The 16,170-nt window shown below is 42.4% G+C and overlaps 1 protein-coding gene across 1 annotated transcript in view; it reads left to right on the plus strand.

Annotated features, from left to right (window-relative positions):
- Positions 1-1,983: 1,983 nt before the first annotated feature.
- LRIG3 (leucine rich repeats and immunoglobulin like domains 3) overlaps positions 1,984-16,170 on the plus strand; it is a 46,704-nt gene continuing 32,517 nt past the window's right edge. Inside the window, exons 1-3 of the mRNA XM_081248856.1 lie at positions 1,984-2,520; positions 8,240-8,311; positions 8,551-8,625. Coding sequence (XP_081104982.1) covers positions 2,285-2,520; positions 8,240-8,311; positions 8,551-8,625 — 383 coding nt within the window. The 5' untranslated portion in view covers positions 1,984-2,284. The remainder of the gene's footprint in view (positions 2,521-8,239; positions 8,312-8,550; positions 8,626-16,170) is intronic.

Here is a 16,170-nt window from a genome sequence, read left to right on the forward strand (position 1 = left end):
GATAGGGGGCTGAGTTTGCATAATGTCTATAGAGATAGGAGATATGTTTAGTTGCTAGCTTCATTAGGACTTGCTAATTGATTGATTGTAGAGGTGGTGGTGAGAATGAGGAAATGTGAATTAGGCTTCTGGGGCAGTAGTCATCTGAATGGAGGCAGGTATCATTGCTTGAGATAGTGAACTCAGGAGGAAAAGGAGTAAGTTTCAGGGGTGGTGAAATTTAATTCTAGATATGTTGTTACATTTGAACATTCAATTTGAGACAACCTACAGGTGGTTGAAATACATGGGTCTAGAGTTTAGGAGAAAGATCTGGGCTAGAAATATAGATGTGGTAAATATCAGAATATGGATGTAAATGGAATTCACAAAAGAAGATGAAATAATATAAGGAGCGTACAGAATGGGGAAAGAAAATGAGCCAACCGCCCCCCCAAATGGTACCCAATTTCTGATTATCTGTCACATGCGTGACACATCAATGAGCAGGCCACCATACTCGTGGCACCATGCCTACACCTAATGGCACATGTATAATGGCATCTTTCTTCTTTTTAAAAACTCCAATGCACTAAGCCTGATTTTCCTTATATGAAATAGATGAGAGAGACTGGGCTGGAAAATCCATACCATGACCATGACACTCCCAAGCAGGCAAAATAATAACTCAAAACTCAAGTACCCTCATTATAAATATTTTCTAATTGTACATCATCAAAAAAAAAAGGTGGTGGGGTTGATGTTAACAGTAGCTGGAAAGAAGAGGATGGGGTATCATATCTAAAGTGGTGTGCCTCAACTTCACAGTTGAGTCTTTTCCCGCCCTCGTGAATGGTGTGTTCCTACAGGTAATTTGCCACAGTGGAAATCAATGGGCATGAGTTGGAGTTAGTCTCAACTCTCCAAGCGATCTCCACGCCTCAATAATGAGCAGTTTAAGCAGCCCAAAGGAGGCTTTGGCAGACAACATGCAAGAAACAATGTGCAGAGGTGAAAGTATAAAAATAAGTTTTCAGTTTTTGCCACAAACAAGTGTAGCTCCTCACCCAGAGGAGGAGGGTGTTCCCAGATGATCTCTGAGGTCTCCATCATTTCCTGTGGCCTCAGTCACCTGCAAGAGTAAGCCAAGGCACAGACTTCACTGGCAAGTCCTGTAGGCCTGAATCCTCCCCTGGCGGAGGGATCCAGCAAGTACTACTTCTAGCCTGGTAGCATCTCAATCAGGATTTGTCATCACTCAAGGCACAGGTGGACCATGGTGCATATATTAATTTTTCCTGCAAGGTCCTTGTTTTCATTTGGCTTTGAAATATTATGGTGACTACTTTTATTATTTTTACCTATTGCGTGCGATCTATGATTGCCATCGCGGTATATTAGAAGGTCATTTCCCATAATTTCCCCCCAGCTCTATCCAATGCACTAACGCTGGCTATTTGTAACTCAATATACCATTTCCAATACCATGACTTTTTCATTTTATTACTCTTTTTACTTTTGGAGCTGACATACGGAAAAAACGCGACCAGTGTTAATGTTAAAAAAACAACAACAACTGTATTTTTATTTAAACCATTGTTTCCTCTGTGAATAATACGATAATTTATACTTATTTTAAAATTTGGAATGCAAGGTTTCCTAATAACAGAACTAACTTCACTCCCTGAAGTGCCCCCAAATACCTCCAACTCCGAGAGCTGGCCTAATATTTGCTCACTTGGTTGCTCACTCCCTTTTTCTCTTCAACTCCATTTGATATATGTTTCCCAGGACGTAGTGGAGACTTCTGGCCCGAGAGGCTGGAAAATGTAACTCCGAATTTCCTACAATCTCAGCTCCGCTTTCTCAGCGCTCCAACCCGGGGCGGGAGCCTTGTTATTGTCACGTGGCCACGGGGGCGAAGCGCCCGGCGGGCCAATGGGCTCGTGCGGGCCTTGGCAGCCCCGCCCCTCGGCTCCGCCGCGCGGGGAGTTGGCGCTCCGCCGCGGGGAGGAGGCGAAAAAGTTTCTTTTGCGGGCGAGGAGCGGCCTTGGCGCGCGGACGCTGCTCCCACTGCAACTCTGCCGCAGCTGGCCGTTCTTTTCGGTTTCCCTCTCGCTTCCCCGGGGCATGAAAGAGCTTTACTGCCAGGACTAAAAGAAAGGGGTTTACCTGGGAGCGTTAGAGGAGGGCGCGCGCGCACGGCCCCGAGCGCGGGCGTCCACTCCCGACTGGAAGTTGGTGCAGGGCCCCGAGCGCGCGCCGGCGCGGATCCCGGGTCAGAGCGAGGGACTGCAGGACCGCGATGGGCGCGCCGAGGCTCCGCGCGCCCGCGGCGGCTCTGGGATTGCTGCTGTGCGCGGTGCTGGGATGCGCGGGCCCGGCCGAGGGCGGCGGCCGCGGGGCCCTGGGGCCGTCTTCTGGGGTCGGCGCAGAGCACCGCTGCCCCGTTCCGTGCCGCTGCCTCGGGGACCTTCTGGACTGCAGTCGCCAGCGGCTGTCGGGTCTGCCCGAGCCGCTCCCGCCCTGGGTCGCTCGGCTGTAAGTATTCTTCCTGAGGGCGGAGGGGGAGCCACTCGAGATTCGGGACTGCGGGCGTGGGGCCAGGATGCTCGGCGCGCAGCAGCTTTTTCCAGGGCACCTCCTCTTGGCCCAGACCTCCAGCGGCTCTCCGCGGAGATGGAAAAGGAGCCGACCGGGCCTCAGTCTCCCTCCATCCCCCAGCGCCTGGCGGGCCGCGCAGGTGGGCCCTGAGAGCGCCCCACCCGGCCGCAGGTGGGCGAGGGGATGCAGCCGCTGACAACTCCCAGGGGCAGAATCGACGTCCTGCGCCTGGAGCTCGCCAAGGGGGCTCAGATGCACGCCCTGCCAGGCCGGGGCGGGAGAGTTGGTAACCTGCTGCCGCCCTGAGTTCGCAGTTCTCAGTTTGAGAGGATGATCCCGCGGCTCAATAGTTTCTAACAGGTTCATGCCACTTTTCGCGTTCCCAACTAGTAATCGAACATGCTCCTTTCGTTTGGGAAGCCCCCGCTACAGAGTTCGGCCACTGTCCAAGCTGTGGTGGACATCCTTTTGTTGTTCTTTACCCTGGGCTTAATTTCGCGTTAGTAAATTCCCCTCTTCGACCAAACTGTAAGAGGTTGGCAAGAGTGATCAATGGATAAGGAAGGGAAGGAGCTAGAGTCGTTTCAGAACCGAGAGCGTGATTTTTGTAGCTTCCCAGCAGGTCCAGAAGGTTTGGGAGAGAGCTCTGGGTGCTGTTATGCAAGTTTTTGGATGCTAGTTGTGAAGTCCGAAAACCTGAAATCACTGCCAACTGCCAGAACGAGGAAGAAAATGTAGTTTAGTTCCAAATGTCATCTTATTCTCTCCCACTCTCGTTTTGTTAAAATTGGAAGATTGGTGCAAAATGTAAACAGTCAAAACTTGTGTTTCTTTTTTTTCAAAGTAGCTGTCCTGTTAAAATAACAAAAGTGCAGTCCATCCTTAATCCTTAGATTTGGCTGTAGCAGAACTGCAGTGGAAATTTGAAACTCTGGAAACAACTCTAGTCGACTGCCCTAACATCCAAATAATAGTGGTAGGAAGTTTGGTCAGGTAGTTTAAGGAATTGTGTTTTTAAATTACTGTGCTCATCGAAGTCTTTATTTGTGAATTGTAGAATCGTGGACCATCAAAAGCATATTCTTTGTGTTAATATGCCTCAGTTTAATAAAAAAAGTAGAAGTAGAGAGTTTTAGATTGATATGTAATCTCTTATCATGGGATGTCTTGTTTAGTAGTTTTTATTACAATTGAAGAAGGAGATAAGGGCTTTAACCTAAAGCAGGAAGACTTTCAATTAGTTGTGGCTAATTCTGTTCAATTGCCTCTTGTGGAGGTCATGTTGCCTTATTCATGAGATGTGAATGGCTCTATTGACATCATATGGAACTGAACATTTGAATGACTGGAGGTGAACATGTATGAATAATAGAGGGATGAGAAAGAGAAAGAATACAGTGCTTCCTGGGGTGTGTTTAGAAATGCTCGAATCATTCACCAGATCTAACTTATATTCAGTAGTTTCTCAATGTTAAGTGGCCTATCGGATCATGCCAGTGTGCAGTATATTTTTGTGTGTGAATGTCTCTTTTAAAAATTGGATGTCTTAAAAAAAACTGTATTGCTTTTGATTAGAAGTTGAGTTAAACCAAAAGGGGTTTGATACCTATTCAAACATTGTCTTAAAAGTAGCTGACCTAATTAGGATTTTGTTTTGCAGATAATTTGGTGGCACACTAAAAACAAATTACAGTTTATTTGGTTAGCACAATCTTTAATTACATTTCCGCCAGCAGTAAATTGTCTTAATACAAGTCCACATTCCTTAAATGTATGCGAAAATAAGTTCCACTTGTACAAATAAGCAGTACGCCTGTTGTCAGAAACCCTGCTGTGATCACTCATTGGACAACTCTGTCATTCTTGTACTTGTGTGACTTTGTAGTTGTCACCAAACCATGTGGTCCAAATTCTTTATTGTAAATGTTTCTTTTGTTTGTGCCTGAAGCTCTAGAGGTCTCCTTTCTCCACCTTTGAAAGGAGCAGAAAAATACGTGGAGTTGAGCTTTAACTTCTCTTTAACATGGTATTTGGAGCAGGAGGCATAAGATAGCTGCTTCTTACATTTTACATAATTTGAAAAGCTCTTAAGTAGACTGTTCCCGGAGTTCAGAAATAAGTAGAAAAATGCATATTGTTCTTCCCCATATCTTAACTTCCTTTTCCTCAGGTAATTAAGAAAGTAAAAGTACTCCTTAGGAATACTTCATGAGAGCACTCTTCAGAAAAAGTTTGGTGTCTAGCTTTTGTTTCATTTGTTGAATTGGTAAGTTAAAAACTTAATCTGTTTAATGTACGTGTGTATGTATTTTTTTTCCAGTTTATTCCGTTGTAATTTATGGCCATAGGAATCCCATGTGTGAAAAGTTGAATTGTTTGAGCTGAAAAATAGTCATATTGTAGTTAGTTCTCTTTTCAAAAAGGAACTTTTAATCCTTTAATGAAAGTGGCTCTTAAAACAGTCACTATTTGCAGCGTTCCTTACAACTGCCTTTAAAAGCAGACTTGAGTTTACATCTAGAGTGTGTGCTTACAGAGAGTTGGGAACCCAAAGAGGAGTGCTAGTTAGAATATGTTTACTTAGCCAAAAGGGGGAAAAGTTGCCCAATTATCAAGAAGAGATTCAAGTATTATTAAAATCTCAATGGAATTTCAGAACTATTTGTCTTCTCACATAGAAAGCTTTAAGTTAGCTGGGCTCAGGCAAAAAAAAGTCTGAAAGGTACTTTCTGCTGGTGTGGCTTCTTTAGTGTCTGCCTGTTATAAATCCTCTGGTTCATACCAAAATTGAGGCTCGGGTTAGGGGTATTAGTCCTTATGGTTTTCACAGCTGTTTTTCTATATTTTCCAGACTAAAACTTGAACATAGCGGGCTGATTTATGAGTCACTTTGGATCAGTGTCTTAAAACAGCTACAGCTTGGCTTTTTGTTTTTCAGCTTTCTAGATTTCTGCTGAATTAGCAGCTCTGCAGGCCCCAGTGGGATTGATTAAGAAGCTGTGCTGGATTTGCATTTTAAAATTTGACTTGGAAGTCAGATTTCCAAATGCTAAAAGGAAGAAAATGAGAGCTGGAACCAAATGTTGTATATTAATTATTTTCCATATATATTTATTCGCTTGTTAATATGCAGGAAAAGAGACTTCTCTCTGTTGTGTAGAGTTTGGTTTGCAAGTGTTTGGCTGGCTGAGTTGTGGGTAAATAGTTCACACCTCCCTGCCTCGCCACCTTTCCCATTTATTAACCTCATTACAAAAAGGTTTTTAGGAAAGGTTTCTGGGGAAGGTGTTCATTACTGGAACTCTGAAAACAAAGAATCTGCCTTCCTTATTGAATGTAATGGGGTTTAAGAAAACATCGACATTGTACAAGTTGAATTTGTTTTTAATGGTCTAGCCATAAAAAACAATACAAGGAGATTTAGGAAAATGTGGCATCCTTTAATCATTTCTGAAACATAAACTGTATTAAATCTAAATTTAGGTGCATTAAAAGTTTCATGGCTTTAAGTATTTAGCAGTAAAAGTCACTTCAGGGATGATTTTTTTTTTCTCCCCCATATAATGTGGTTTTAATAGTACACACAGCTCTGGAATGGAAGTGTGTCACAGTAACTGAAACATTTAAGGTTGCCAGCTCCTGCTTCTGGATCAGAAGTGAGGGGTCCCCAGCATGTGCCCTGTTCTCTGAAGGCGCAGTTTCTCATTTTACAGGTCTTTTGTTGGAGATTTCATCCTGTTACTGGTCAGAAAAAAAAAAAAAAAGTTAAAGCACGCAGTCTTTTTATTTTTTTTCCTCACGGGATTGCCCTGAGAAATAATCCGTAAAATGAAATGAAAAGTGGAATTTTTGTTTTTTCTAATCAAAAAGAAAATCACCTGTGTGAGCTGGAAATGCCAGATGGGTGCCCCTTTTCCACTGAACACTTGAAACAATAGGGGATGCAGTTGTAGGCTTAGTGCAACGTTCTTTAGTTGAGTGGGTCCAAATGAGCCTTTCTGTTGATTCAGGCTACCTCCCAGGTGAAGACCTCTTTTCCACGGTTGTTTTTTAAAGCCTGTGGGAAATCTGTGACTGTCTGGGGTGCTAAAAGCACACAGGTTTTGTCTGAATCCTAACGTGAGCCGTGGGGCCCATGGTTTCCTTGATGAACTCCAGATGGATGCGAGCTGGGCCGTGAGGGAAAGTGTCTGGTTCCAGCGTGGGGAGCATGCACAGCAGTGGTTGTAATTGCAGGATTTTTATAGTTTAAAGACTGCCAGATTTTTTTTCATGTTATAACTCTACCGGAACAAATCTGCTCATGTCTGTTACTGTCTGGTAGGTCTTTAGGCAAACATGTTTCAAATAAAACCTTTTGCAAAATTTTTTTTTTCCTTTTAGGTGAAATAGAGAAATCCAGGTTTATTGTCAAAACAAAAATTCAAAGACTGAAAGGATCTCTGATTTCTAATTGTTACCCTAATGGATGTGCACAAAGTAACACTGCGCTTCTCTGGATGTGATTTCTCTGCCTTTTTTTTTGTTGCGGGAGGCATACTTATGTATTGGTATATAGCAAATGGTTCCTGCTTTTCTCCAATCAAGTCTGGTTATCTCTAACTTCGGTTATTAAAAAATCTTCACTTTTAAACACTGAAGGAATTAATCTAGGAAGGGTGGGTGTGCCTCTTTCAGTGGGAGAGCTTTCAGCCATCCTGTTTGGCAGCCTGGTTTTCAGTAGCTGTTCAGCCATTTCATTTTCCTTAAACCAGTTTGAAGGCACTTAGTCAGTGTATTGACCAATATAACCAAGTATTTGCCGGATTTTGTTTCACATTTTCATCCTCAATGCTGACCTGACATCCTAGCCTAGAATACTGCATACGTAGGAGTTTGGTTGATGTCCTATGGAAATGTTTACTAAGTTATATTGAGTCTCTGAGTTAGAGGCAGGTTTATTTTAATAATTGAAAAGAAATCTGATCACGGATTTCTGAACAGTCTACTTAACTTTGTTAGGTGGTTGATGTGGTTTAAATTATACATTGTATTGAGATACTGAGATTTGGAGAATTCAGGAAAGCAGAGAGTTTGGGTTGCTTCCTACCTGCTCACCACACACACACGCACACGCGCACACACACACACACACACAGAGCAGTACTTTAAATAATTTGGTGCCTTAACCCAGGGAAACAAATATGTGTGAAAAGGAATTTCTACTTCATTTGTCTGTAATAAGGACTCTGATGCTTAGTTTTGTGATAATAAGGTTTCTTTAGAGGTTTTAGTTTCAGCAACCTGACTAATTAGCCACTTTTCATAAGCTATGACTTCATCATATCAAGTTGGAAGTGAGGAGTTGGTAGTGGATGGGGAGGGTGAAGCCAAACAACCAGTTCACAAAGGATCTGTTCACCCTGGACCAAAAACCATCTCCTAAAACATTTGCGGGCTTGGAGCATTTGAATCTGCCAGCCTCCTGAACTAACTTTGTCCTCAGAGTTTGTATTTTGGAGTTTGCCCTCTCGTTTATGGACACGATGGACCAATTATTTCTTATGCTGTCCCTAGTGTTGAGAGGAGTTCATAAATCCACTCTGTCTTGCACATCATTAAGCATTATTAGTGATTTTTGGAAACTACTTATAATTTTATTTTTGTTTTTTCATAGGGACTTAAGTCACAACAGATTGTCTTTCATCAAGGCAAGTTCCATGAGCCACCTTCACAGCCTTCGAGAAGTGTGAGTTCAGCTATTTTCTGCTTGAGGTTTGAATCAAATGTACTACCCATCACAGTATTTAATTGTAAAGAACTTTTGGGTTACAGTGAATTATTTAAAACTTTTAACTTGGGAGGGATCTTTAAATAATTTTATAAAGTTTTCACCTCTGTGGATTACAGATTGCATAATCTGCTTCTCTCTCTCTCTCTCTCTCTCTCTCTCTCTCTCTCTCTCTCTCTCTCTTTTGGCATTTATAGGAAACTGAACAGCAATGAATTGGAGACCATTCCAAATCTAGGACCAGTCTCAGCAAATATCACACTTCTCTCCTTGTAAGTGAACGTTAGGAGGGTTTTGAATGTATGTTTGCAGGGACCGGGGTGGGGGCAGTTCCATATGGGCTAGAGTACAGATCTTACAAGCAAAATAAGCTTCCTTTAAACTGGTTGACTTGTTTCCTAGCCTCTCTCTCTCGCTCCTAAATTTTAAGTATCATTGTAACAAGAACACTTACACTATGCTGTTATTGCTGCTGTGGCCTTCAAGAGTCAGAGAAGCCGCCTTCACCCCATAGGGACATGTATTTGATTATGGTGACTAGGACTTAAATTCTGGTATCACTCAATGGTTGGCATGGGATCTATGGATTCGGTATTACATAGTTCCTAGTGGAGAATGATCGGAGTTATTTGGGGAGGAGAAATGGAGTTGGTAATGAAGCATTGAGGTATCCTCTTTTATCCTCTTTTAAGTGTGGTGCCTGCAGTAGAAATCAAGGTCCAGAAATATCAAATCAAAATATCGATTTGATACAGTTAAAATTCAATAGGTCATTGAAGTTAGAAATATCATTGCATGTTACTTTGCAGTTCTGAGTTTTCAGATAAGAGTAAAATTGTGTTAAATTTTGTGTATTATTAGGGCAGATCACGTGTTTATATTCATGCAGTGGAGATGTTTTGGAATAATGTTAAATTTGGCCTTTAAAGACAGCATTTAGGATGAGCATGGTTTGATTTCTAAAATTAAACAGTCTACCACCTTAATCTTGAATAATTTAAAAATATATTTAAGCCACTGACGTTTAAAATGTTTTCCTCCTTTAAACAATTTAAGAAAAAAAAGCACCATTGTTAGTTGTATCTGGGAAAGGTGTTAGGAGGGTTGAAATTGTACAGTAAATTTCAGGAAAGCTGTTCAATTAATTACAGTGATCACTACCCGATTGCTTACATCTGGTGATTTATAGAGGTTTGTTTTTACTGAGGGCCCAGGTCAGCTAAGTCACGGGTACAGCCGCTGTGTCTGCTTTCCTCTGTTTGAATGAGAACTAAGTGACATTTGATACTGATGTGGTTTTCCCAAAGATCAGAAACAGAAAGGAATAAAAGAAAAAGCAGTTGGTATTTGACAAATAAACACTGAATTTTAAAAAGGTTTTTATGCTAGCATTAATACCTGTTTTGGCTTTCCCAATTGCTTAAAATTTTGGAGTCTGAATGGAATACTGCTTTTGGTATCTTTAACATCTTTAGCTATTCTCATTTGACCACTGGGGCCTATTTAAATCCCAGGGAATGCCACTTCCTTGCCCTGCTGTCCTTGTCCTGTGTATTGGCAGATACTGTCAGCACGTTCAGGGGGTCTTGAGGGTCACTGCATGATTCATGGCTGAGAGGGTCTGCAGTAGAGTTTGGGAATCTGGGTGGGACGAGGAAAACAATCTTCTCTTTGGCATGGTATAGAGGTGAAAGCGTAAGAACTTGTAAGGAAATTCGAAAGTTTGATCAGAAGTAAATAACCTCGTGATTTTTACACTTTAAAGCTGTAGTTTGTAATTAGAAAACTAGAAACCTTCAGTATCTGAGCTCTTCTCCATATTTTTGTTTGTGTTTCACTTTAGTGAGTGCTGAATAAACTTTACTGAACTCGAGTAATCTCACTTTCTTCCCCTTAATTTGTCGTAGTACATCTAACCAGGGATTGCTTTGTTCCTCTTATAGATCCTCTTATAGATCCTATTTATTGCCTAGATCACATAGACTCTGCAAAGAGTAATTTATGTCACAGGCCTGCTAATTCCATGTGCATAGTAAACATTGTTTTTATATCTGTGAAATATCTTGAAAAATTTACTTCTCTGGCTGTTCTTTTCTGTAAATGTTTTGTTTCTTCTGTAGGCTTCTTTGGATTTCGTAATACATAGTCATTGTTTCTAAAGCACTGTTAATTTCTGTCTTGTGTAGGGTAGACTGTTTTTGTTTATACAGAAGCACTTGAAAATAACCAGAGCCAAAAGTCGGTACTTAAATACATTTCTGAAATTTCAAAAAAAAAAAATTGTTAAACCACATAACATGGCTCAGATTAGAAACTTGCTGTAGCACCACAATTAAATCCGATATCTTTCCAAGTAGTTCCCAAGACTATCTGACTTCTGTCAAGATTTCTTTTTTATACCATTGCTGCTCTGTGCGGTGAGGGCCCCTGCCAAGCTGGACAGCCTGGATGCAGGGAAGACTGTACCTGGTAAGACCCTCCTCTTCTCTCAGCTGCAGGAGCCAACAACTAATATTGGGTCAGTTGTCACCCATGGCCAGAGATGAATTCACTTAGGGACCAGTTCTGATAATGTCAAGGAAGCCTGGTAAAATGCCAGCATCTTGGAATGAAGGTTGGATGAGCATTCAGCTTCCCCATTAACAAAGCTCATCTCTGACCATGAGAATTTTCAGGAGGTAAAAGACCTGAATAGATTTGCTTTCCTTTGAATCCCACACAGCAGTAGCTCAGAAGTCAACTGGCACGCTGTGGGCAAAACATGGTTTGTGTTTTGTGTTTATTTTTCTTAATTTCCTAGCTACACATGGCAGGATGGTATATTTAAAGGGAAGAAGTGGAATAATTTTTGGAATGAACATATCTTATACTAAAACTGTTGACCTGGCATAAGCGAGTTGATTTTACCAGATGTGATAATTCTGGCTTCTTGCATGTTGCGTGAGCTGCCCAACTTTGGACGTTTTTGAAACCTGTGACCTGAGTTAGGGCAGGTTTGAATCCATAAGTTATGTAACGTTACTGTTGAACAAGAGGCCTTATTGGTCATAAAATAGAGCTAGTTGGGTCTTGTCTTGACACTGCTCGTTTATATGGTATCGTCCAACATGCAGGTGCTTTGCCTGGTATCTTAGACTTGAAAAGGTTTACATGAAGGAATGTCAAAGGGATACCTAGATTACTGGTTAAAATGTAGATTTCCTGACCCCATCCCTAGAGATTCTGAATTAATGTGTTTGGGTGGGGCCCAAGTAAATCCATTTTAACACATCTACTTGAGATTCTGATCAGATATTACACACATATTTCTGAATTACTGAAGAGGCCAATTTGTCATAACCAGATAAGAATTTTTTCGTTATTATCTCGAAGGTACAGCATTTCTCCCAAGTCCATCCTTTTCTTCATACCCTGTCATTTTTTCAGAGATGACAGTGTCATCCTTCTAGAGGTTATTACAAATATTGGTCACTTTTGCCAGTGGGACCCCAACAGGTATGCTCCACCGCCATTGAAGTGATTTAAAGCAGAGTGAGGTGATTCGTTTTGCTATTGGAAAATGTCATTCTGGCTTTAGTGTGGAGAATGGCCTGGCAGTGGCAGGAGGGGGCTTAGAGGGGCCAGCTGATGAGGAAGCCACCACAGTAGACCTGATGCGATGGTGGCCCTGTTGTCCCACGGTGCAGCTTCCGTCGAGTCAGTAGAACAATGATTAAAAGCAAAGCTCAAGTTGCATGGCTTGCCATTAATAGCTGGCTCTTCTCTTTGGTAGTTTGTGCCCTTGGGCAAGGTACAGTCTGTGCTTCCTCCTGTATAAAATGAGAATAATAATAGCACACACCTCATCAGGTTGTTGTGAGGATTGGGAGAGAGAATATAGTGAAACCTGCCTGGCATAGGCTGCGTGATCAGTGGACATGAGCCACAGGCATGGGGATGACGGTCATTCATTCAACGAAAATTTATCAAAGTAACAAACAGTGCCAGGTTCTATTTAGAGTGCTGGGGACACCACAATGAACAAAGCAGACGAAAAACTCCCTCTTACTGTGAAGCTTCTGTCCGTGTGAGGGGTGAGAGAAAAATAAGTAAACAAACTTTAAAAGAAAAGGTAACTTCAGTTCTTGATAATGGCTGTGAAGGAAAAGAAAGGAGGGCAAAGAGATGGAGAGCTCGGTCAGCTGCCCTTTAGGATGGTCAGGAAGGCTGCTTTTTGAAGACTTACCAAATCCTGCTATGTGTTCGGTGCTATTCCAAGGCCAGAGTTCAACAGTGAACAAAACAGACAGAAATCCCTGCCTTCGTGGGGCTGATTTTCTCATGGAAGGAAAAAGACGGAGAGTAAAATAAATAAGAGATGGGACTTCTCCGGTGGTCCAGTGGTTAAGAATCCGCCTTCCAATGCAGGGGACGCAGGTTTGATCCCTGGTTGGGGAACTAAGATCCCACATGCCGCGGGGCAGCTAAGCCCATGCGCCTCAACTGTAGAGCCCACATGCCGCAAACTACAGAGCCCACGCACTCTGGAGCCCGTGCGCCACAACTAGAGAGAAGCCTGTTCGCCGCAATGAAGATCCCGCGTGCTGCAACTAAAGACCTGACACAGCACCCCCCCAAAAAAGAGAAAGAAAACGAGATGTGATCAGAAGAAACTAAGTGCTAGAGTATGTGTGGTGGAAGAGGGGGAGCAGTTTACAGTTTTAAATGGGGCTGAGGCAGGGGCCCACTGGGAATGTGACACTTGAATTAGGGCCTGCAGGTGAGGGAGGGAGTCATGAGGAGCATCCTGGGGGTGGGGGTCATTTCCGTAAGCCTCCCCTGCCCTGTCCAGGCCCATCTTACCTTGTATATCCAACTGTTACATGGCCATGAGATGACTTTGTTCATATTTTTCTCCCCTTACTATGAGGCCTCTGGGGCTGACTCTTGTTTTCCCTAGTACTTAATGCAGGTTATATGGCGTACAATCGGTGCTTAATTAGTATATGAATTGAATTAAGGAATATTTATGGAACAACCACATGCATTTAACATTATTCAGACAGATCTCCTCCTAGAGACTTAGTCTATAGAAGAGGCTAAAAATTTACAGTGGAGAAAATGCCTACCTATGTCTTAACCTGTGTTCAGCTGTGCATGCTTGGCAATAAGCAAAATAAAAAATTATAGCAACAGCAATGCTAATAATTAAAAGAAAGAAAGGAAGAACACAAGAGAAGTAATTTAAGTAACAAAAGGATTTAGCTCACCATTCTATCCAGCGAGCACATGCCCTGGAATGTGTGTGAAATGAAAGTATGCAGGAAATAAAAGCCCCCTTTCCCATTTGCCTTTTGAAGTTTGTATATCTCAGACAACTGAGGATGACTTTGGTCTTCAGAGATAGATATATTTCCTAGCCCCTGTGCCCAATGTGCATGGGAACTACTTCATCAGGTCCTGAACTAAAAATTCAAAATACAAAACAACGACAACAACAAAACATGAAATTGATCTGTCCTAACACCAAAGGAAAAACTGGCACTACAGGAATCATTGAGAGAGAGAGAGAGAGAGAGAGAGAGAGAGAACACGTGTGCATAAAAAACCTTTGCTGGTGTTTTAAGGGTTTTTCAAGGGTGTATCAATGATAGATGATCTTCCCCCCTCCACGGGCTTTAGAACCTGAGTCTGCCTGAGATGTGGCTCCATCACATCATGTGTCCTCCTGCATGGGAGATGCTTTGGGGATGCAGGAAGTTATGAGAGTCCTGCCTTCCATCAGAGGTCTGATCTGATTTATATGCTATGGAGAACAGTCCTGGGTAGTAGGGAGTATTAGCAATTCCTGTAGCATGAACAGTAGTCATTGTAGAATTTGGAGAAGGGTGGTGACCTTTCTTTCTTCAGTTTTGAAACTCCTACAAGTGCCGTACCTGTGGTTCTCCTATGGCATTTGTCATACCTCTCACTCCAGGGTTGGACTCTTGTCTTACTGAGCTCCCTGTCGCCTCAGGAGCCCAGTCCAGTCTCTGGCACTTAAGAGGTTCTCATCAAATATCTGAGCAGATGAGAGATCTCAGGCCCTTGTGTAGAAGTAGAGAGACCTGAGCTGGAAATGGGGCCCCCAGGTTTTTGTCTTGTTTCACGCTAATGACCTGTCTGACCTCAGGCAGAGCTAATGAACTCTGCTTTGTTTATCTGTAGGAACAGTGTAAGATGTCTGCCCGTCTATCTCATATGGTTCCGGTGAAGGATCAAATGGCATATTGTACATGAAAGGGCTCCGGATGGCGTGAGCGACCACAGCTGCTGCTGATACAGTTGCAGTGGGCTGGGGGGAGGCACAGAGACTAGGGGTGAGGGGGGCGCACAGTGGATCCTCAAACAGGAGGGTCACCGGAGGAGGGCGGGATTTAGAAACATGAGGGAGGGAGGAAGAACTTGGCATTTGGGGTGAGTTATCAGGAAAACTTTTGCTCTCTTCAAATAGTTCCAAAAAAATCAGTGAGCACTCAATTATAATTAATAAATGAACACCGTTTCTAACCTGAGGGTTTATATAACTATAAGGTGGATTTGGAGCTGTTTAAAGTGCCCCCAGAACACCACCTACTATGTGCTGAGTCCTGGAGAACAAAGAAAAAGAGCACTCGGCCTCTGCCTCCCAGGGGCTTTGAATAAGTATAAATGGGCAGGCAGACAATAAAGAATAAAGAGATACTCCAAGGAGGAGATGCCCTGGATAATAGACAGAAGCAGAGGAGGGCTGTCCTTTCAATGTGTGTAGAGTGAGAGGGTGAGTGAGGTCTAGACTGGGAAGGAGATTTGGTTACACTGACAGGGATCAGCTTAGGTGTTTTACAGGTTTTGGGGGAGTAATTGACTTTCTTTTAAGCAGAGGAATGAAATAACTACATTTCAATTAAGCACCAAATCTGCTTCTCTCCTTTTTCTCAAGTAGTCATTAAACAGTGCTCATATTCAAAGTCAAGTGCCATAGACCACTCAGTAATGTGACTTTGATAATTAACAGTTACGACTTGCCAAATACCTGTTATCCATCCACCTTTAGAACTGTTCTGTGCTCTGAGCCTTGCTGTATGTTAGGGCCACACCTCCTTTTCCCACAAATTGAACTAATGACTAGAAGTCAGATCTGCAGTGTTCTGTTATCTGTGTACTGAACCCGGCACCGTGTCAAGTGGGAATTCCATCCAGAAGCATGCATTCTCATTACAGTCCCCAAATCAGACTAATGAAAAATCAGTTTGGGAGACTTAAGAGGCTATTGCCTGGTTGCTCGGCACAGAATTTATTTAAATGATTCACCAAATTCTGCTTATAACTTTTAAAATACATTGTTATTGTAATAGCTCACAGCTCAGAAATAAAGCTGCATGTGGGAAAGGCAAGCATTTTTATATGTTCTCAAGTGATGGTATAGCTAAGTAATTTTATAACCATGAGGTAAAGCTCAAAGGTAAAAACAAAGGTTTTTTTTTTTTAAACCAAAGCCAATATAAATCAGTATTTGAAAAGCAGTCACCAGTTTATCATGTAAATTAAGGAAATTAGGGAGACGCTTCACTCAAAATGACAACTTAAGTTTCTGGGGAATCAGGGTTCTGATGAAGTGGACACAAACTGTATCCCATCTTTACCCACATGTGGGTGTAGATGAGCCCAAGGAATTTGACCACCTTAACTGAAAAATTCATCCCCAACTGTGTGCTCTACAGATGAGGATACATGGACTAGTGTCTTCCTATGTGAAGGGCATTGCATTCGAGGGCCACCACCTTCACCAGTACAAGCAAGCCAGACATTACTGTGTT

The sequence above is a fragment of the Mesoplodon bidens genome, assembly GCF_964165515.1.
Source record: "Mesoplodon bidens genome assembly, chromosome: 11".
Classification (NCBI taxonomy): Eukaryota; Metazoa; Chordata; class Mammalia; order Artiodactyla; family Ziphiidae; genus Mesoplodon; species Mesoplodon bidens.